Below are 22,207 nucleotides of genomic sequence, written 5' to 3'. Positions count from 1 at the left end.
TGTGTGTGGTGTGTGTGTGTGTGTGTGACAGAGAGAGGAGAGAGAGAAAGCCTCTTCATGGGATGATCTCATTGTAAGATTCAACTTCAATATATTTAGACTGGTTGACTGAATTGGATCTTGTGTGTGTGTGTGTGTGTGTGTGTGTGTGTGTGTGTGTGTGTGTGTGTGTATGACAGAGAGAGAGAGAGAGAGAGAGAGAGGCTTGTTATGGGATGAACTCATTGTAAAATTTAAATTCAATATATTTAGACTGGTTGACTGAATTGGATTTTGTGTGTGTGTGTGTGTGTGTGTGTGTGACAGAGAGAGAGAGAGGGAGAGAGAGGGAGAGAGAGAGAGAGAGAGAGAGAGAGAGAGAGAGAATGCCTTTTTATGGGATGATCTCATTGTAAGATTCAAAATCAATATATTTAGACTGGTTGACTGAATTGGATCTTGTGTGTGTGTGTGTGTGTGTGTGTGTGTGTGTGTGACAGAGAGAGAGAGAGGGAGAGAGAGAGAGAGAGAGAGAAAGCCTTTTTATGGGATGATCTCATTGTAAGATTCAAAATCAATATATTTAGACTGGTTGACTGAATTGGATCTTGTGTGTGTGTGTGTGTGTGTGTGTGTGTGTGTGTGTGTGTGTGTGTGACAGAGAGAGGGAGAGAGAGAAAGCCTCTTCATGGGATGATCTCATTGTAAGATTCAACTTCAATATATTTAGACTGGTTGACTGAATTGGATCTTGTGGTGTGTGTGTGTGTGTGTGTGTGTGTGTGTGTGTGTGTGTGTGTGTGTGGGAGAGAGAGAGAGAGAGAGAGAGAGAGAAAGCCTTTTTATGGGATGATCTCATTGTAAGATTCAAATTCAATATATTTAGACTGGTTGACTGAATTGGATGTTGTGTGTGTGTGTGTGTGTGTGTGTGTGACAGAGAGAGAGAGCGAGAGAGAGAAAGCCTTTTTATGGGATGATCTCATTGTAAGATTTAAATTCAATATATTTAGACTGGTTGACTGAATTGGATCTTGTGTTTGTGTGTGTGTGTGTGTGTGTGTGTGTGTGTGTGTGTGTGACAGAGAGAGAGAGAAAGGGAGGGCGAGAGAGAGTTTTTATGGGAGCATCTTATTATGTGATTTAAATTCAATATATTTAGACTGGTTGACTGAATTTGATCCTGTGTGTGTCTGTGCATGTGTGTTTCCATATGTGTCCATATTTGTGATTGTGTCACTGTTATACTTTTTTTTGCTGATTTTTTTCATTTAACAATTACAATGGCTTCCCAGCCAGCCAATCATATCTGGGGTCTGCCCTTTCTTCTCTCGTCATATCTCAGCGACAGATGTACAAAGAGCAATGCAAATCACAGTCAAAGTACACGAAAGTACGCTGATTCACCCGGTGCAAGAATTATGCTTCTAGTCCACCAATCTGATTCTGACTGCTCATCACCCTGTTTTCCAGGCGCCCGCTCTCTTTCCCAGTGGCGCAGTTGGTAATGACACAGGTCTGCAACCCAAAGGTCGTGGGTTCAATTACACCTTGGGCAACATGTTTTTTTTCCCTACAAATTAATACACTATCACAGACCACTAATTCATATTCATCATTTATTACAATTCTGCAAACTTTTATGATTTTAGCAGCTTTTCTAATATGGACCTCAGATCCTTGTTAACACTCCATGGCACAAATACTGTTCCCTTTAGGCTCTGTGTATGTGTGTGTGTATCAATATTTCTCCCATTTTAAAGTATTACTCCTCCATAATTGTATTTCTGTTAAATCAAAGTACTTTTACTACATCTTAGTACTTCTGCTCAATCATAGTATTTTGCCAAATTATGGTTTTTGTGCCAAATCATGACATTTGTTTTATGTTACAGTATTACTACTAAGTGGAGGAATTTCTGTCATGTTACAGTATATGTGCTCATTACAGTATTTCTGCTAAATCATAGTATTTCTACTATATTATATTTTTCTTTCTAAATATAGCATTTCTGCTATATAATTGTATTACTGCTATGTTATAATATTTGTGCTAAACCAGAGTATTTCTGCTGAAACATAGTATTTCTGCCGAATGATAGTATTTCTGTCAAATTACAGTATTTGTGCTAAAACATAGTATTTTTTTAAAAAAAAATTCAATATTAATAGTAAATTACAGTGTCTCTGGTAAATCGCAGCATTTCTGCTATGTTGTACTGTTTTTCTAAATCATAGTATTTCTGTAATGTTTAAGAATGTTTGCCTAAATATATTCTTTCTGTTATCTTATACTATTTCTCCTAAATTCTTGTATTTTTGAGAAGTTATCGTGTTTCTGCTAAGTTACAATATTTCTGCTAAGTTCTGCTATGCTATTGTATTTCTGCCAAGTATTATGTTTCCTCTAAGATATTGCAGTTCTGCTAAGTTACTACATTTTAGCAAAGTTCCTTTGCTTCTGCAAAGCTTTTACAAATTCTGCAACTTTTCAGCTTTTTCTGCTAGTTTCGGCAGACAGCTTCAGCATTACAGCATCCACACTGCATTTTCGCAGGAAATGCAAATTTTTCTAGTTATTATTATTATTCTTCAAGTTGCTTCCGTACGTTTTTTGCTGTTTAACTACTTCAGCAATTTTTGTGCTATTTTCACCGTTCAAATTTTAAACTATTCTGCTATTTCTGCTAAAGTGTGCTATGACTTTTGGTATTTTTTGCTGTTATACTTTTTAAAATATTAAGCTTTTTATGCAATTTTTTGTCCCATTGAAATGAATGGAAAACTTCCAAAATTCTGCTAAAACTTGCCTGTTTTTGAAACTTAACTACTTCCTAATACTTTCACCTAGAACAACCATTCAAACTTTAAAATGTTCACAAATTATTGGGCTATTTGATGTATGATTCAGCTTTTTCAAATCTGTTACCATTTTCATCTTATCCCTCTTTAAGTTTTGAGTTTCATCTTTGTGATTTTTCACAAAATACATGCGTTGTTATGGTTGCTATGCACTTGGCTTTCAGTGAGCCACTGTAAGTTTCGCAGTCTTCTCTTCATGTCCGAACAACTTCTTGCTACTCGCTCAATTTTCACTCAACTTCCACAAATTATACATCAAAACGTAGGTATTTTTGCTGGCTTTCAGAAAATGTCACTATCATTGTTGTGGGATTTATAGAATTTTGGCAAATCTCCTCAGACTAACACAAAGTCTCAAAACTCTCCATAGAAAGTCAATGGAGAGTTTGTTCAAAATCACCGCTGGATTTCTGTAATGAGGGGCATTTTCGAATTGTCTTATCTCCCGAACGAAGCGAAGTTAAGACATGAGGCTTGTGCCAATATATCTTCAGACACTCCTGACGCTCACAATTCAAGAATTTGTTTCTCACCTATTACCATTTGGCCATGAATTGGGTTTGTTTGAGGGTAGGAAATTTGTTCCTCGCTCAGATTTCTTCAGATTTCAAACTCTGGAAATGAGGCACTTTTTTCTCTCGTCATATCTTTTTGATGGATTTCCACACAGACCTGAAAACTTCCATGATTGTTCACCAAAGCCTGCTGCCTCTTACGGTGAAAGAATGATATCGATGCTCCAAATAGATTTAGAGTTACAAAAGGTTGTTTGAGGAGAGGTCAAGGCAGTTTTCTCTTCGCCCCTACTCAGTTAGGGTACATTAGAAGTCATATATCTTTAATAATTCATATTTTATTCATAAATGGTCAACATCTGAAGATTCCCCCATCTCTTCTGAACAAAACGGTGTAAGAATGACTGTTCTAGCCCCTACGGTTAGGAAATTATAGCCATTTGTTTGAGGAGAATCATCAATATGTGAAATTGACTGAAAGAAGCAGATCTGTGTCTCTGTGCTGCGTGTGTGTAAGCAGGTGCACCTGTTTTGGCGGGAAAACATAAACAGCCTCTCTGATTGGTGGATTCAAATGGACCAACTCCAGGCAATTTGACTGACCTAGAAACATACAGGCAGGACCATTAACAGCCCTTATTCACTTCCTTGTGTGTGTGTGTGTGTGTGTGTGTGTGTGTGTGTGTGAGAGAGAGAGAGAGAGAGAGGGAGAGACCCTTTTTATGGCAGCGTCTCAATGTAGGATTCAAATTCATTATATTTAGACTGGTTGACTGGATTACATCCTGTGTGTGTGTCTCTCTGTGCATTTGTGTCCATAATTGTAATTGTGTGTATCTGCTCGCTGTTATGTCTTTTTTTGTTTCTTTTTTTGTTTTTTATTTCTGTGAATTTTTCACAGTTGAACAACTACACTTGATGAAACCTAACCATGTTCAGCATTTTTTCAGCTGTCCATTTTGCTTTTCAAATAATTCTACTTAAGTTATTACAATTATGGAAAATCACAACATTTCTGCTTTTTTTTGGTATTTATGCTAAATACAGTGTGTCTGCTAAGTCATGCCATTTCTGCTATTTTATAGGTTTTCTGCTAAATATAGTATTTCTGCCAAATAATAGTATAATACCCTGATCCCTGCCGGCAATTTTTTTATGCTTCAGTCATAGCATTTCTGCTGCTTTTCAGTATTTGTGCTAAATACAGCATTTCTGCTAAATCATACTATTTCTGCTATTTTATAAGATTTGTGCAAAATATAGTATTTGTTCTAAAACATAGGATTTCTGATTAGTTATAGTTTTTCTAACAAATCTAACCATATTCAGGTTTTCTTCAGCTTTCCATTTTGTATTTCCAATATTTCTATGCAAGTTATTACTATTGTGCTAAATCATAGATTTTCTGCTGCTTTTCAGTATTTCTGCTAAATCATAATATTTCTGCTATTTTATAATATTTGTGCTAACTATAATATTTCTGCTAAAACATATTTCTACCAAATACAGTATTTCTGATATGGTATTTCTGCCATTTTATAGTATTTGTGCTAAAACATAGTATTTCAACTAAATGCAGTATTTCTGGGTAATCATAGTATTTCTATATATTTCTGCCAGCTCCCCAGGGAGTTAATCCTCTGTGAGCACTGTAATATTCAAATTTACATATCAGGACCTGCATGATTTCACAACCAGCCAATCATTTCTGAGGACTGGGACATTAAAATTTGCATTTTGATGCCTTTTTGGCTCCTAAGCCAACCAATCATCTATGTCATATATCTCTAATAATTCATAATTTTATTTTAAATACATAACACTTAAGGATTCCCCCATCTCTTCCGAACAAAACGGTCTAAGAATGACAGTTGTAGCCCCTATGGTTATGAAATTATGGCTGAAGCGTGTATCTCTCTCTCTCTCTGTTACTGTGTTGTGTGTGTGTGTGTGTGTGTGTAAAAGCCACCCCTGGACTAATTACTGATAGTTCAGAACAAGTCTTTGTGTATTAACAGGTTTCCACTCTGTGAAACCGATTTTCTTACAAATATGATTTTTACATTAACATGTGGTTTCAGAAAGTGTAACTGTTAAATCTATAGTTTAGATGGTTGTCTTTAAAACTTTCACTGAAGAGTCTTGTTGGAGACAGCCACAGCTTTACCTCACTGTAGTTGTCCACGCTGTAGCTTTACCGCACTGTGGGTGAACAAGTGGGTGCAAGTCCATTTAGGTCAGAATTTGATATTTGATATACCTTTATTAGTCCCACAAGGGGGAGTTTATATGATTACAACCATTATGATTTAGAAAAAAAGAAATAAATGTGCAATGAACATTTCAGGGGTCACTGTTAAAAAGTCTCATGACAGTGGGGTTAAAGGACCGCCTGAACCTCTTGAGTCCTGCAGAGCAGTGAGATGAGCCTCTGCAGCTCCTACTGTCCTGAAGACTGTTCTTATTACTGCAGTCAGTTACATAAATCTATCATAATACAGTACATTTTAACATAATGACCTTATGTTTATTTATGTCTTTTAACCATTATTTCAAATTCAAAGAATCCTGTTTGAAACATTTATTAAACTTATAGAATTAAATTTCTGCTAGTTGTTTTTTGTTGCAAAAAAATCTAGTATAATAATATTTAAATCTACATATATTTTTCACGTTTTCAATGCCAATTTTGTGTAATGGCGAAGTTTCCCACTACCCGTGAATGCCTCTTTTTTATGTCTACGGCTGACTACTGAATCTCCGCCCACTCTCTGCTCGATCCCTGCCGGTAAGCGCTGCCTGTCTGTCTCTCTTCTCTGAAATTAAATGTGTATAAGCTGTTTGAGTGATTTACCGAGTTGTTGTCAGTGACTTATGAAGCCAGTCGAAGTATAAGTCATGTTAAAGTAACACAATGGCTGCTTTTTTAGTGAAACGTTGTAATTTTAGTATTTAAAAGGAGTGTTTGGTATGCTAGCCCTGACAACCTAAGCGCTAACTAGCCTAGCCTAGCTCCTATAGGCCTAGTGTGAAATTAATATGGTTCATTTGATTGTTTAATACAGTTATTGTGTTGTATCTGGTTCATTTGGTGTGTTAGTGTTTCTGAGTCTCTTAGGGAAGCTGAAGTTAGTTCTCCTCTTCACAAATCAGTCAGTTAAAACGGCCTCATTCTTTAGGTTATAAGGTAATGAGCCGCCATTTCAGAACCACTGATTAGCTGCTGAAGCAGCAGGGTCGGCAACTTCAAAGGAGCCATTTTACCGCCTCTGACTGAAGGCCGGGAGAAAAAGATTCAGGTGTCTGTGTTGAAGGGAGAGAGAGAGTGAGAGTGAGGATAAAACATATAATATAAGAATAATAACATTTCTTAACAAGAAGAAGTTTTTTTTTTAATTAATCAATTTGATTTTTTTTAGTTAAATTTTAAGAACTGTTTAACAAACACTTGTTTGTGCAGGTTGTTTTTTTTTTAAAATAAAACCTACACCTGCAGCTCTGTTTAACTTCATTAAAAAATTAATGAAATCTAAAAAAGGCCACCTTCAAATAAATAAAATGCAGCAGTGCACCATTAATATTATAAATATGATATGTAGATATTTAAAACAACAGCATATTAAATGATGCTGTGTGCAGGTGATAATATTTTTAGGAAGCAGAATTTGAATGCAGACCAACTCGAATGTTGAAGCCTACAAATATATCATCCAGTGGCGTGTCTAGAAAACTTTTGTTGGGGGGGCCAGGTAGGGGCACAGATTTGGAGAAGGGTGGCAGATGTAATTGGCAGATAATGTTAAAAAAAATTCTACCAACAGTTAACCATCATTCAATAACCCTGTAAACCTAATTACTGAATTTGCTTTTGACTCTTATTAGAATGAGGTTTTAACCACTACGGTGCAGCAATATTTCCATAGTATTTTTACTGACATATAGGGCACGTATGTTTTGGGCAAAAACATTTTTGAATACTAAAATATGAACATTTTTAACATACAATTGGCAAATTAGCCAATGCAAAACTTTATCTGCCTATTAAAAAAAGAAGATAATCTTCTCACAAACTGGTGTTTGATTTTGAAACAGGAAAAAAGTGGGGAAACAAATGAAAAGACTAACATTTGAATGAAACCTGAAAGCAAGTAAATACTTTCTATGCTGCCTTATGATAAACTTTGGTAATATTGATGTATAAAGAACAACACTGGCTGATGATGAAATACAGTCAGCTGGCATGGTGAAACTGCCAGTATTAACCTGCAGGGCTGGACTGGGACAAAAAATTGGACATTTTGACTAGAGACCGGCCCACCAGGTATTAAAGCCATAAAGCCTTTGAATGAAAACAAATGCTGTTGTGACAGTGATGTACACTGTCTTGTTGGTATATGTATGATTTCTATCAATTTTACATCAGATAAAAACTTTGTTCGCAAGATTCAGATAATTATTTAATAAAAGCTAGCTATTTTAAATGAGAATAAGAAAGGAAAGTATTTCTTTGTGCCCCCCTTTCCCTGTTAATGCTCTACCTGGCCCCCTGGCATAACTTTGCTAGACCCGCCCCTGCACAGTTACCAGCTGTCAGCTACATAGAAAAGGATCCTGGTGTTATTTGTCTCTCAGAAACAGTTCATAACTTCAACTCATTCATGTCACCTAAAAGGTAAACCTGTTTCTCCATCACCTGTTCAGCTCTGATGATTCAGTAAGGACATCTCCTGGTTTCATCTTCATGTTTCCCTCTCACCACATATCCAAACTGACATCATGACCAGCAGCTTTACAGCTGTGGCTCCAGCAAACATCAGCTGATACTAGAAATTAATATTAAATAAATTCTAACAACAGCTGATCAAGCTTAAACGTGCTGCTGTTGTTTAACGCGACATCCGCTGGTTTCCTCTTTCTGGCGCAAAGTGGGCGATAAACAAACAAGAGAAAAGCCGATCAGCTGATCATTGATCAGTTTCACGATTGAAGTAGCAACAGGAGAGGAGAGAATGAGAGAAGAGGAGGCAGCTGTGCAGCAAAGACACAGAATAACTCCAGCTTTGTGTCTTTTTTTCATTCTAGCTTAAGTACGGGACAAACTGCGTCTCTTCTCAGCTCAATACAAAACCTGTAATATTTTCTCTGAATGAGGGACCATTCCGTTTTTTAAGGAGCGGTTGGCAACTCTACTAACTAAACTTATGAATAAAATAAAGTTCACTATCAGTAACATCAAAGCACCCACCCAGCTGTATAGAAACTCCGTCATGCTAGCTAGTACGCAGTACGAGTTATTGTAACTGACTGTAAAAAGTCAGCACAACGAAAATAAACTCCACCTAAACTTGGTTTATATCTGACCCAGATAGACTGCAGGTCATAACTTCTTACCTGAAGTTCAGTTCACCTGACACTCGGACTGGCGGCCGCCTCGGGTCTCTCCTCCTCCTGCCTCCCCTTCTCTCATCTACCTGCTAGCCGCTGTGGAAGCTCCGCCTCGATGGCCAATCCAGCTATGTTAAACTGTTAATCTTTTGCCGAAAAACTGTTTTCTGCAGTGCCTCTTTCTTGCTTGGCTCTCCTACCTTTGCAAACATGATGCTCATAGCGCAGAAGCCGATGCTGCATTCACTTACACTCGGATATCTGAGCTTCACTGTGATAACATAATCGTACATTTGATATTTCATTGGATTTTATTGTTTTGGCTTCGGGGTGGCACCTGGGGTGGCCAGTCTGGTTGGGGGGGTGGCCTGTGCCCCCCCAGGTCACCCCGCTGGACACGCCACAGATATCATCCAAGCTTTCATTTATGATTGCTCATGCTTTGAAATTGTGATGTCAGAATTTGATAAAGTGTGCAGTGCTAGGTGTAGCAAATCATTGCTTATTAAATCTACTGTGTTATCTAATAGAACCAAACTAATAGAGCTATCACATAACTGAGAAACGTGTGGCAAATGGATGAAACCACATATTACCTTAATGAAGACAGTAATCTTTAATAAGGTGTAGAAAAAACAGGTGAGTTGTTTGTTGCTGTGGTAAACAAAGAAGTGTACTGAATCTTTTGGACTACAGAGTTATGTAGTATTGACTCAGATGCTGATTTGAGTTGTCTCATTTTGTATTTTTGTGCTTTGTCTTTTGTTACACAGAGTGAAAGAGATCTTTGGTTTTGCCTTTGCTGGTAAGTAAACAGTGATTGTAACTGAAGCAGTATAAACCTGGCATTGTGTAGCACATTTGTCGAATTACATACAGTAGTTTGACTTTTTGTGATATGTTTCCATTTACTGATTGGCAAAAACACAGGATTTGTGACCTGTGGCAGCAAAGCCCCCACACAGGGCCTCTGACTGTCCCTGAAAATGTCCCTGAAGTTTAGTAGCCCATTTATGTATGATTTAAATTTCTTATGGCTTATCAAATCCAAACATAGTTAAATGTCAGATGTCTTTATACGGTGGTTCATTTTCTCCTTATGTTTGTGGATTTAAGTAGCAGACAAAACAATTAAAGTGTTTTAGGAGAGTCAGTATAAGTGGTTGCTCAAACACTTAAGAGCTGCACAGGTATTGATTTATATTGTCTCTCAAATTCTGCTGATGTATTACATTAAAGTCAGAACACTGTATAAGTATTTTGCCTGACTCGGTATAAGTAATAGCTTTAACAGTTGAGTAATAATAAAAACGAAGAGAACCAGAGGTGTGAGTGGACATTGTTAGGTACATTACAGCCAGTGTGTCCAATTGGTTTATTACTTATTTAGTGAATATAATGTGTTTTAAAATTAACTAGAAAGGTTGCCAAAAAGGTACACTGCAAAAATTCATAAATATTCCTAGCAACGGGTACAATGAAAGGACTTTTTAGTGTAATATTTTAAGACATTTAATTTTAATTACAAAACATGGTGCACCTCTGCTATTGTAACATGTTAATATTTAAATGTATTTTAAGATTTACATATTCATGTCAGACATGAGGTTTTCTGTTGCTTCTGATTTATATAATTACTTTGTATCTTACATTTTTAAAAGTTTTGGTTTTCACACTTTATTAGCACTGACTTGTGGTAGAAAATGTTGGAGCCACAAAGCTTCTGTGTAGGAAATATTTGGTATATCCCGCACTTGTGCCAACAAATATTGGTGGCTATTCTTTGCATTTCTGTAGTAATGAATGCTTTTATTACACATGCCATTTGAGACGGTGTAGTTCATTTATCTCCTCTTTACACTACAGTAAGCTCATAAAGCCTTAAAGTAATTGAGGATTTTACTAGTTAATTTATGTCATAGTAAATTGTATTGTGTGTGAAGAGGCTCAACAGTCTGAATCATCAAACAGTGATCTGATGTATTGTTTCCTTTCTCTAGACTGCTGATCTGATCGTCTCAAGTCTGGTAAGTAAAGGTTTGTCTGATGTGCAGTGCTGGGAAATGTTTCTCATTATAGGAGATTCAGTTTAGTGCTGTGAGTCAGCACAGCTCTTGGCAATCATCAAATCCTAGAAAAGTCTATGTAAACATTTCCAGACTTACAGATCTCTCTTATCATACTACATTTTTAATTAGGCCCTAATATCGGCCATGCTGATTTTATTGTAGATTTAGCGGAGTGTGTATTAAACATGCCCCATATATGACTGAAATATGTAGAAACTGCTGTATAGGAGTCATCTGTCTCCAAATTTTTCATTTTGCCAAAAGTCATACTGAGTAAATTATTTTTTACTTTTATGTTAATGGCTCCCCAGACATTATGATATACTGTTGTACCAGGTAAGTACACACAGAAATGGGAATTTGAGACCTTTGGGCATTTAGGAACATGTGATGTGTCATAAGTTTGAGTTGAGTGCATGTGAAGTGTTTAAAGCAGGTGGTCTGAAACTGTCTGCTCTAACTTCATTGTGTGGGTTTAGCTTGACCATATAATGTTTACAGTAAGTTACTGTAGCACCACATCTTGGTTTACAGACTGTTTGTTTTTATTGTATTAATAGAATGTAAAAATGTCCTTAGAAATGTTCCACCACCATATGTTAAACATTTTCATTCAGTTGAATCTAATAATGTACTGTACAACTCTTCAGTGTGTAATGATATATATGTTCTGTATTTTTCGGACTGTAAGGCACACTAAATTCTAAGGCACATTAAGTCAAACAAAACAGATAAGCCAAACTTAATTCAACTCATTTACAATAACTCTCAACATTGTTCAGTTGTAAGACATAAAATACAGAACAATTCACTCACTTTTCAGGATTTGTGTATTAATGAATGTGGATTGATCAGTTTGAAATCTGCTTCATAAGCATGGCTCTCAACAGGTGCCAGGCCCTTATACACACACACACCATATTATGTTGAAGCACAGTACGAATTACTCTACGAGGGTGCTGACTATGGTAGCCATGCTCCGACAATACATCAAGTGGTGCTGCTTTGTAGCTTACCAAAGACATACTAAAACATTTGACAGATTTTTGAGTGCCGTGTACCACATAGAATTGGTTTGAAGTCAGTAAGCGCAACCATATATAAGGTGCACTGTCTATTTTTGAGAAAATTAAAGGCTTTTAAATGTGCCTTATAGTCTGAAAAATACGGTAAAGCCAGGTTTATTGGAAGTGTGTCTAATTCCATTTTCTTTCTGTCTTACAGGTGACCTGCTGCAGAAAACCCTCTCCCTCTATCATTAACAAGCAATTCAGTCTGTCCTATCACTCTCCCTCTCCCTGCTCCATCTTTTTTGACAAGCCATTCTATCTTCTATCATTTCTCCGCCATGAGCTCTATCTAATTTGACAAGCTTGAACCTGAGTTGAAAAGCAAAACAAGTTTGCCTGAAACCAAGTTTGAGAAACCCAAGTTTGAGAAACCCAAGTTTGAGAAACCCAAGTTTGAGAAACCCAAGTTTGAGAAACCCAAGTTTGAGAAACCCAAGTTTGAGAAGAAACCAAGTTTTTGGAATTGAAGTTACCGCAACTTCATCGATCTGTTTTCAGAATTCGGAGAGATCTCCGCTCTCACGGCTCCTTCTTTCCTGTCATTAAACTTTCATATCCACTCATTTTGCTGGAAATTACAAGTAAAAAGTTGAATATACAGTACAGTAGAACTCACTGTAGAAACTACTTACAGAGACCTACATTTGTCATTTTAATTTTGCATTACACTTTGAAATAAACACTGATAGTTTGGCTTACAAGTGCAATTTGATAAATTATATAAACTTATATACACCTTTTTTTTAGATATATTTGTAGTAAGATAATCTGGTTATTTTGTAATTCAGACTGTTATATTCACATAAATATTAAATTTGATTCAAATACATTTTTCAAGTCTGTTTCATTGGTTATAACATTTGACTACAAGTTTATACTATTATTATTTAAGGAAAAACCCTTTTTTGTCACTCAGTGTAAGTATTCAATTACAGTTATCATCTAGAGGCTGTCCTGAGAACCCAGACTTCCTGTTTCCTGACTGCTGCAGAACATCCAGCTGAAGAATCCCCATCACCTGTCATCTGATCACCACACCATCACAGCTCATATTTGCTTTAAAATTTAAATATCTGAAAGATTTACACAGTCTACTTAAAAGTTAAGAGTTTTATTATAGCCTGTTGATTGATGAGATTTATTCTGCATATTACATTACAGAAGTATAGACCTATTTGTTATCCAGTCTGGTTAAAGAAAAATATAAGTAATAATATAGAGTTTTTGAAAAAAGTTACAATAAAACAGACCAAAGTGTTTTCAAGACTTTTATATTGAGTTTGTATTTAAGTCAGCCTTTTACATTAATTCTGATAAATCTCTGATTTAATAGTCATTAAAGTCATTAGTTTTTCAGTGTTTACAGGTTAACTTTTGTTTACATTTGTGTATACATATAAGTTCCAGTTTGTACTTCAACAAAATGCCAAGAAAAGGTCAAAGGTCGCAGTCCCAGAAGCTTAGATGGCAAAAGCAGCGAGAACAGGTAAATGTTTCTGAGATCGGTGAGCAGGTAAAGGTGTCTGTTACAAGTATTCCCAGTCCAGAAGTGCAGAGCAGTGCTCAGACAGCCGCAGTGTCTTATGCAGATGTGGTAAAGAGAGGTGTTCCCTCAGCATGTGTGTCAGATGCTAAAGTACAGCAGGTAATCCAGACTGAACCCCAGGTAACTGTGCAAACGCAGCATGATGGAGAAGCTCCAGGACCGTCTCATGTACAGGTTACAAACAGTGAAAGTCGTCCACGAGTGAGTAGCATCTGTGCGTCCCGAAGCCAGGCCTCTCCTAAGTATGGAAAGTACAGGAATCAGCAATGCATGGCGAACAGTTTGGTTTTCCTGTCATTCTTACACGAGGATGAATTCATTACAAGAGCAGATCTTAACAGTGTGTTGGACAAAGGCCATGCCATGCATTCAGATGCCAGAAAGAGGTTTGTGAACAGTGTGTTTCTAGCCTGCGATGAGCTTCCCACAGTGGTCAGCAGCCGCAGACACAAGTATCAAGTGGATATGTCTCAGTTTGCTCATTACGGCACATTTGATGGTACAGCTCACCTTCCGAGCCTTGAACAGGGACTACAGTGTTTGGCTTCAGCGGTTCGCTATGCTTTGCTAGTCATGGGAGGAAACGTCATTGCAGTTTGCAGGCTGACTTCAGGTGAATACGCATATTTTGACCCTCACTCACGTAAGTCTACAGGAATGCCATTGTCGCTAGCTGTAAGTGGTGGAACTGCAGTTATGTTAAAATTCACACGTCTTAACTACATGATTGACAGGATCAAATGTTTGTACCGAATGTTTAGCATCGCACCAACCTGCACTTATGAGCTACAGCCTGTCGAGTTTCACAGTGAAAACGCTGCTGACCAAAGAGATGCTAATCAAACCACCGAATACAGACAAACCGCTGTAAGTGTTCCAGCCGCAGCTTTAAATGAACCTGTCCATGAATTAAATTCCCAAACAACCACTGAGCAGACACGGAAAACTGCTACGGAGACTGTAATCACTGAAGTGACATCATCCAGAGTGGATTATTCAGATGAGACAGCTGCTACTGAAAACAAGAATCGTCCTTCTGATTATTTACAGAAAGAAACCTCTGCATCTTCTGTGAGAGAAACTCAGGTAATATCAGATGCTGTTCCTCAGAATGATTCAAACACTGCCTCCTGTTCAATTAAGACAACACAGGAACTCTCACATAACCTACTAAAACGTAATAAACACCGAAGGGAAAGATTTAGGAGAAGATCATTGGCCCAACAAACACTACCACAAAGAAAAGAAAATCAGAAAAAGAAAGAACAGCAGATGTACGCTTTTGATGAAACCTTTAAGGCAAAGAAAAAAAATTCTAGTAGAAAGTCTAATGATCCAGATCATAGACAGAAGAAGAGAGTGTACAAAAATAATCTGTATAAAATAAATGCTACATATAGAGAGAAACAGACAGAACATTTGAGAAAGATCTATAGAGAAAGGGATGATTTTAAGGAAAAACAGAAGGAGCAATTGAGAAGGATCTATAGAGAAAGTGCTAATATTAGAGAGAGAAAAAGAGAACGTGTCATAAGGTCATATAAAGACAGTCCCATATTTAGAGAAAAACAAAGAGAACATATAAGAAGAACATATAGAGAATCTCCTGTATTTCGAGAAAAGCAGAAGGAGTATATAAGAAGAACATATAGAGAATCTCCTGTATTTCGAGAAAAGCAGAAGGAGTATATAAGAAGAACATATAAAGAGTCTCCTGTATTTCGAGAAAAGCAGAAGGACTATATAAGAAGAACATATAGAGAGTCTCCTGTATTTCGAGAAAAGCAGAAGGACTATATAAGAAGAACATATAGAGAGTCTCCTGTATTTCGAGAAAGGCAGAAGGACATTATAAGAAGAACATATAGAGAGTCTCCTGTATTCAGAGAAAAGCAGAAGGAACGTATAAGAAGGACTTACAGAACATGTGCTGAATTCAGAGACAAGCATAAAGCTTACATGAGGTCATATGTTTATAACCTATATAAAGACAGTGAAGAATTTAAACAGAAAAAACGATCTTACATCATCAAACGTTATGGAGAAGAGAGACAATTTCAGCAACAACACAAAGAGAATATGCGAGAACGAATGAGAGTAAAATATTGGAACGGTTTTTCTTTTAGACAGATGCATAATATCAGATGTGCAATGAAAATAAAGAGAAAATATCGTCAGATGCATCGACCAGCTGAAAGTTTACAGTCTCATCCAGATAACAGTTTAATGAATGAGGCCATATCTCGTTTCAGATCAAACATTAAGTCAGCACCATCTTATGTTTGTACTATTTGCCTAAAAGCTTCTTTTCCCAATCAGGTGAAAATCTGCAAAAGAGAAAATTACTCAAAACACCAAACTGTAGCTCAACAGTGTCTAACTGGTAAATTTGTTCATATGTGTGATGAAGCATGTAATGATCAGTGCAGCTTTCCTGATGAGAGAAAAAAGGAGTATATCTGTCACACGTGTCACAGTTCCCTCAAAAGTGGACGCATGCCAAGGCTTGCTGCTGTCAATGGTTTAGATCTGCAGGATATTCCAGCTGAACTGTGTGATCTCAACATTCTGGAGAGACATCTGATTGCCAAATGCATCCCATTTGCTAAGATTATTCCACTTCCAAAGGGCAGACAAAGACTCATACGTGGTAATGTGGTGTGTGTACCATCTGAGGTCCAACAAACAGTTGACTCTTTACCTCGGCTCAGAAGCCAATCGCAGATAATGAGGATCAAGTTGAAAAGACGACTGTGCTACAAAGGCCATCAGCTGTTCCAGACTGTCACCTGGTCTAAACTGATCCAAGCCCTGCGTAAACTCAAACAGATTCATCCACAGTACACAGATATTGTTATCAGAGATGATGCATTGCTTTGTGATCCAACGTTACCTGATGATGACAGCAGTGATGAAGCCAGCATGGCAAGTGATGATTATGATGAAGCAGATCTAATGGAAATTGACAACTATGAAAAAGATGCCCTTTTGAGTGAAAGTGAGTCTGTAAGTGAACAAGATGTTAATATGCAATCCTGTGATGAACAACCAGAGGAACAAAATCCAGAGGAACCAGAAAGTGATTTGAACAATGGAGGTTTTGCTCTAGAAAGTTGTCTGCAGCCTGTAGACATTTCAGAAGAGATTCTCTGTTTCACTGATAACACATATTGTGTGGCTCCTGCAGAAAGAAACAATCCTGTTAGCTTCTTCAGAACTCCTCATTTGGAAGCCATGGCATTTCCTGTGCAGTTTCCTACTGGTCAGAATACACTGGATGAAAAGAGACGTCTCAAGCTCACACCGAGTGCTTACTTCAAGTCAAGGCTTTTCAACATTGATGCAAGATTTGCTAAAGATACAAATTACCTGTTTTTCTCACAGTTTGTCACTGAAATACACCTGGCTAATTCCAGCATGACAATACAGCTAAGGAAAGGTAAAACTATGACCAAAGATGGACGCAAAATCACATCAGGAATGTTACAAAGTAAGACAGAAGTAGAGAAGCTGGTAAGAAATAAAGATGCAATCAGATTTATGCAGCCACTCAGAGGAACTCCAGCTTACTGGCAGAAAACTACAAGAGATCTATTCAGTATGGTTCGTCAAATAGGAACACCTCAGTTCTTTGTCACTTTCTCTGCTGCTGAGATGAGATGGCCTGAAGTGATTCAAGCAATAAAGAGACAACAAGGTGAAGAGGTTGATTTTGAAGCCCTGGAGTGGTCAGAAAAGTGTGAAATTCTAAGATCAAATCCAGTTACCACCATGCGAATGTTTGATAAGCGTGTTGAGGCTTTGTTCAGAGATTTGCTTTTTTCTCCTGCACAGCCCCTTGGTGAAATCATTGATTACTTTTACAGAGTTGAGTTCCAGCACAGAGGTAGTCCGCATATACACATGTTGCTGTGGATTCGAGAAAAGGTAGAAGTAGATGTGGATGATGACCAAACTGTCTGTGACTTTGTGGACAGATACATCTCAGCTCAACTCCCTGATCCAGAAAAACAACCTGAACTGCACAAAAAAGTCACTGAACTACAAAAGCACAGCAAAAACCACACAAAAACATGCTTTAAGAGTGTGAACTCTGGTTGTAGATTTGGGTTTCCAAAACCACCAGCCACAAGAACAATGATTGTGAGACAGGATGAGGATTCAGACACTGAAGCTGCAAAAGCCAAACTCAGACCTTTGTTGAACCTGCTGAAGGAACCTGAAGCTGCTTCCCTCACCATAGAGCAGATTCTGTCACGATGCAACTTGACAATGAATGAGTATGAGCAATGCCTCCAAGACATAAACAAGAAAACAGCGCTGATTTTGAAACGTGACCCAAAGGACTGTTGGATCAACAATTACAACCCACACCTGCTTGAAGCCTGGAACGCGAATTTGGATGTCTCGTTCATATTGAATGCCTATTCTTGTATAGAATATCTCTGTAAATATATAACGAAGAAAGAATCTGGCCTCTCTGAATACCTGAAGACAGTTATTGACAACTCTGCAAAGAACACGGTCAATGAATGTGATGAAATGAGAGCTGTGATGCAGGCTTATTCAAAAAAGAGAGAAATCAGTGCACAGGAGTGTGTGACTCGAGTCTGTGGCCTAAAAATGAAAAAATGTTCCCGCAGTGTTGTATTTGTACCAACAGATGATAACCCGGTGAAAATGAGTCGCCCGATGAGCTATCTGGAAACCACAACACACGACAGTTGTAATATTTGGATGACAAGTTTGAGTGATAAATACAAATGCAGACCTGAGACACCAGAATATGAGGAAATGTCACTGGCTGATTTTGCTGCCTTGTGCCGGTTGGTGAGTGGTCCAAATGAAGGAAAAGATGTGCTTCCTCTTCTAAACCAGCTTGGATTTGTACAAAGGCGAAAGAATGATAAACCAGCTATAATCAGGTATTACCACTGTTCACAGGAAAAAGATCCTGAGCAATATTATGGACGACTGTTGAGACTTTACCTTCCACACAGATCAGAGCAGGAACTGAAACCACAAGGGTTCCAAACCTATCAGTCCTTCTACAACTCAGGTTTTGTACGACTTCCATGTTCAGACCACAGTGAGTCTGTGAAAAGGGTTGTGAAGAGAAATAAAGACAAGTATGAGAAGAACTCTGAGGATATTGAGAGTGCACTGGAAGAGTTTGAACAAAATAGGGACGTTGTGATTGATGAATGGTGTAATCTTGCTCCTGAATCTGAAGTTGTGAGGCTACAATGTGATGAGAATCTTCCTGAGAGACAGTCTGATGATGAGAACGAACAGGAGAATGTTCCCGACTACAGTCGTCAGTCTGATGCTGTAACAGAGATCAGAGCCATCAGAGAACAACCTGCAGTCGATCCAGCTGTGGTACGTGTAATGTATCAGAATCTGAACCAGAAGCAGGCCTGCGTGTTCTATGCCATTAGAGACTGGTGTATTCAGTGCGTTTGTGGTTTGAACCCAGATCCATTTTTCTACTATATCAACGGTGGTGCAGGAACTGGAAAGTCACATCTGATTAAATGTATTCACTCTGAAGCATCAAAGATCCTGAGCAGACTGCCTGCTAATGCAGAAGAAGCTGACATATCAAATCCAACTGTTTTACTGACGTCATTTACCGGGACAGCAGCTTTTTCTATCAATGGCTCTACGTTACATTCTCTACTGAAACTACCCAGGAGTCTGAAACCACCCATTCAAGGACTTGGTAATCAACTGGATGAAGTCAGATCTGAGCTTATGAATGCTGAAATTATTGTTATTGATGAGATTTCAATGGTTTCAAAACCCCTTTTTGCTTATGTGGATGCACGACTGAAACAAATCAAAGGCACTCAGAGACCTTTTGGTGGAATGTCAGTTTTAGCTGTTGGAGATTTTTACCAGCTGCCACCAGTGCGACAGTCTAAACCTCTGTGTGTTTACGATCCAGAACAGATTGACCTATGGCAGGAACATTTTCAGATGATCACTCTAACCGAGATCATGCGTCAGAAAGATGATGTGGCCTTTGCAGAGATGTTGAACAGGATTAGAGTCAAAGAAAAGACAGATGAGCTTTCTCAGTGCGACAGAGATTTGTTGTCACAGGCTGTGACTGCACCAGAAGAATGTCCAATCGAGGTCTTACACATTTATGCCACCAACAAGAATGTGGAATCCCACAACACAGATACGCTCAAGAAGCTTCATTCAAACATTATAATCATCAATGCAGACGATTTCCAGAAGGATAAACGTACAGGCAGAATGGCACGAAGAGACAAACCATTTACAGGTGGGCGAAATGATTTACCCGACACCCTGAATGTTGCTGAAGGAGCCCGAGTGATGCTGACCAGAAACTTGGACACACTAAACGGTTTGGTCAATGGTGCTTTTGGTATACTGATAAAGGTGGTGAGATCTGAAAATGATGGACAAATAATTAAACTTGGGCTCAGAATGGACAACCGGCAGCCTATGAGACACAACCGCAGTTCTAATGCAGCATCTGATGATCTGGTTTACATTGAGAGAGCAGAGGAGAATCTGAAGTTTAAAGGCGCGGTACGCAGACAGTTTCCTTTAAAGCTAGCATTCGCCTGCACAATTCACAAAACTCAGGGTCTTACAACACAGACAGCTGTAGTTTCAATGAAGAACATTTTTGAACCGGGTATGGCTTATGTTGCTCTCAGCAGGGTGACGTCTCTCAGTGGACTCTATTTGCAGGACTTGGATGAGAAAAAGATTTACGCCAATCCCGAGGTAACTGCAGCGCTCCAAACCATGAGACAAGCCAGCATTGAGGAAATGATGCCTCTTCTTCAGGTCAGAGAAACAGCCAGCAGACCTGACACTCTTACACTGATCCATCACAATACAGAGGGTTTGCCATCTCACATCAGTGACATCAAGAGTCATCATGAAATGTGTTTAGCAGATGTTTTGTGTCTCACAGAGTCTCACCTCCAAGGCTCCTTTGTTGCAGATAGTCTTCATTTGGATGGCTACACCATGTTCAAACGCAACAGACATGTGTCCTACACAAACTTTCCTCACATGGCCAGCAGAAGTGGTGGTGGAGTTGTTGTGTATTTGAGGAATCATTTTCAGGTTCAGGTAAAACAGTATCTGCATAATGTCACTGATCTTGAGTTCTTAGTGTTGAAGGTTCAGGCTCCATTCCCTGCGCTCATTGCTGTTGTGTACAGACCTCCTGACTACAGTTTGACACCGTTCATGCAAAACCTGGTAAGTCTTTTAGATTCTCTTGAAATAATGGACTGTCACCCAATCATTGTGTGTGGAGATTTTAATGAGAACCAGTTACAGAGTGGAAGAAAACAGATTCTGGAGCAGTTTCAGTCGAGAGGGTATTCACAGCTGATCACTTCTGCCACTACAGACAAGAACACCCTGCTTGACCTCATTTTTGTTTCTCAGCCACAGCAGAATCTTCATTCAGGTGTCCTGAGAACATATTACAGTTACCACAACCCTGTGTTTTGTGTCCTGTCCTCCAGCCAATCATGAAGTCGTCTGGTGAGTTTTGAAACAATTACAGATCATGTTTGTTACAGAGTTTAATGTTTGTAGAGCATGAAAAAGATTTTTCATTGAAAAAATTGTCTTCCCTACTCTGTCTGCAAGAAGACCCTTTCTTATTGCAATGTTATTAATCATTTCACCAAATCATGGCTGAACTTCATGCAGAGCAGGGAACATCTCCCTTCTGTTATCATGCACCTCTGATCTGAAATGTGCTGCAACATTTATTAAAGCAACATCATTTATTTTTTATCCTCATGTTTTAAATTGCTAAATCTACTCTTTTAAAATGCATTTTTTCCATTGATGTAAATTGTCCTCTCCTTTTGTTGATACTTTATTTTACTGTGATGTATGTATCTCAAGAAATGAGAGCTTCCCCTCAAAGGGCTTTCAAATTATTAAATAGTAAATAAATAAATCCCAGATAAATGCAGGTATTTATTATAGGTCACATGCATAAATGCAGACACTTATATTTTATTGATTATAATACATTTTGTAGAATCAAAGGTTTGTTTGGTGAATGAGTTTTTGCTTATCATGTTTTACAGGTAAAAAAAAAAGTCAAAGGTTTTAAACTATCTTTAGGCTACCAGAGATTTCTGTAATACAAATACTTTTAGAGCTAACAGAATGTGTATAAAACTGATTTAGATATAAATGGAAAGTTTCTGCTTCAATTTTCTGACTTGGCCTTTATCCGGGTGGGTTTGGGTTTGGGTGGATAAAGGCCAAGTCAGAATTCTCTAAGCAGCTGGAAAAAGCTGCTAATAAACAAAGACATCAGAAAGCGGGGGCTTTAGGTGTAGCCCATACTTTCTGATGCACTAAGTAGATTTAGTAACTGACACCCCATACCAACATTATATTGACACTTGGGGGCTGAGATGGGTGGGTGGGGAGGGTGGGTGGTGGTTAAAGCACTTTATGTTTTGTAGGTTTATTTTCTTCAGACAGGGCACACACAGTCCTGTGTCCTTTGTGGCAAAACCTTCAAACTTCACCATCCTCAGCTGAAACAACAACATCTTAACACCATCTTCATGAACTGCTGATCCAAACCTGATCCATCAGTGCTGGACTGCACAGATAACTACATGCCACAAGGAGACTGCTGTTTTATGAGCTGCTTTACCAGTGTGTCTTCAATGGAGAAGATGACACACCCATCACCTGACCTCCTGCCTGATCTGGAGACCATCATCATGCTGCCACACTACACACCTC

General features: G+C 38.2%; 1 protein-coding gene and 1 long non-coding RNA gene across 2 annotated transcripts; both read left to right on the top strand.

The window, feature by feature from the left end:
• The first annotated feature begins 9,430 nt into the window (after positions 1-9,430).
• LOC109201070 (uncharacterized) lies at positions 9,431-12,732 on the top strand. The gene is made up of 3 exons (XR_002061074.2): positions 9,431-9,546; positions 10,742-10,768; positions 12,035-12,732. It is a non-coding gene; the product is annotated as an uncharacterized LOC109201070 (long non-coding RNA).
• A 532-nt stretch (positions 12,733-13,264) lies between these two features.
• Positions 13,265-20,211, top strand: LOC109201071 (uncharacterized). Its single transcript, XM_019356606.2, has 2 exons — positions 13,265-14,039; positions 20,159-20,211. Exons 1-2 carry the CDS (start codon positions 13,304-13,306, stop codon positions 20,167-20,169), a joined length of 747 nt encoding a protein of 248 aa, XP_019212151.1. The 5' UTR covers positions 13,265-13,303; the 3' UTR covers positions 20,170-20,211.
• Positions 20,212-22,207: the final 1,996 nt, after the last annotated feature.

The sequence above is a fragment of the Oreochromis niloticus genome, unplaced genomic scaffold, assembly GCF_001858045.2.
Source record: "Oreochromis niloticus isolate F11D_XX unplaced genomic scaffold, O_niloticus_UMD_NMBU tig00003954_pilon, whole genome shotgun sequence".
Taxonomy (NCBI): Eukaryota; Metazoa; Chordata; class Actinopteri; order Cichliformes; family Cichlidae; genus Oreochromis; species Oreochromis niloticus.
This window is presented reverse-complemented; position numbering and strand designations above follow the sequence as displayed.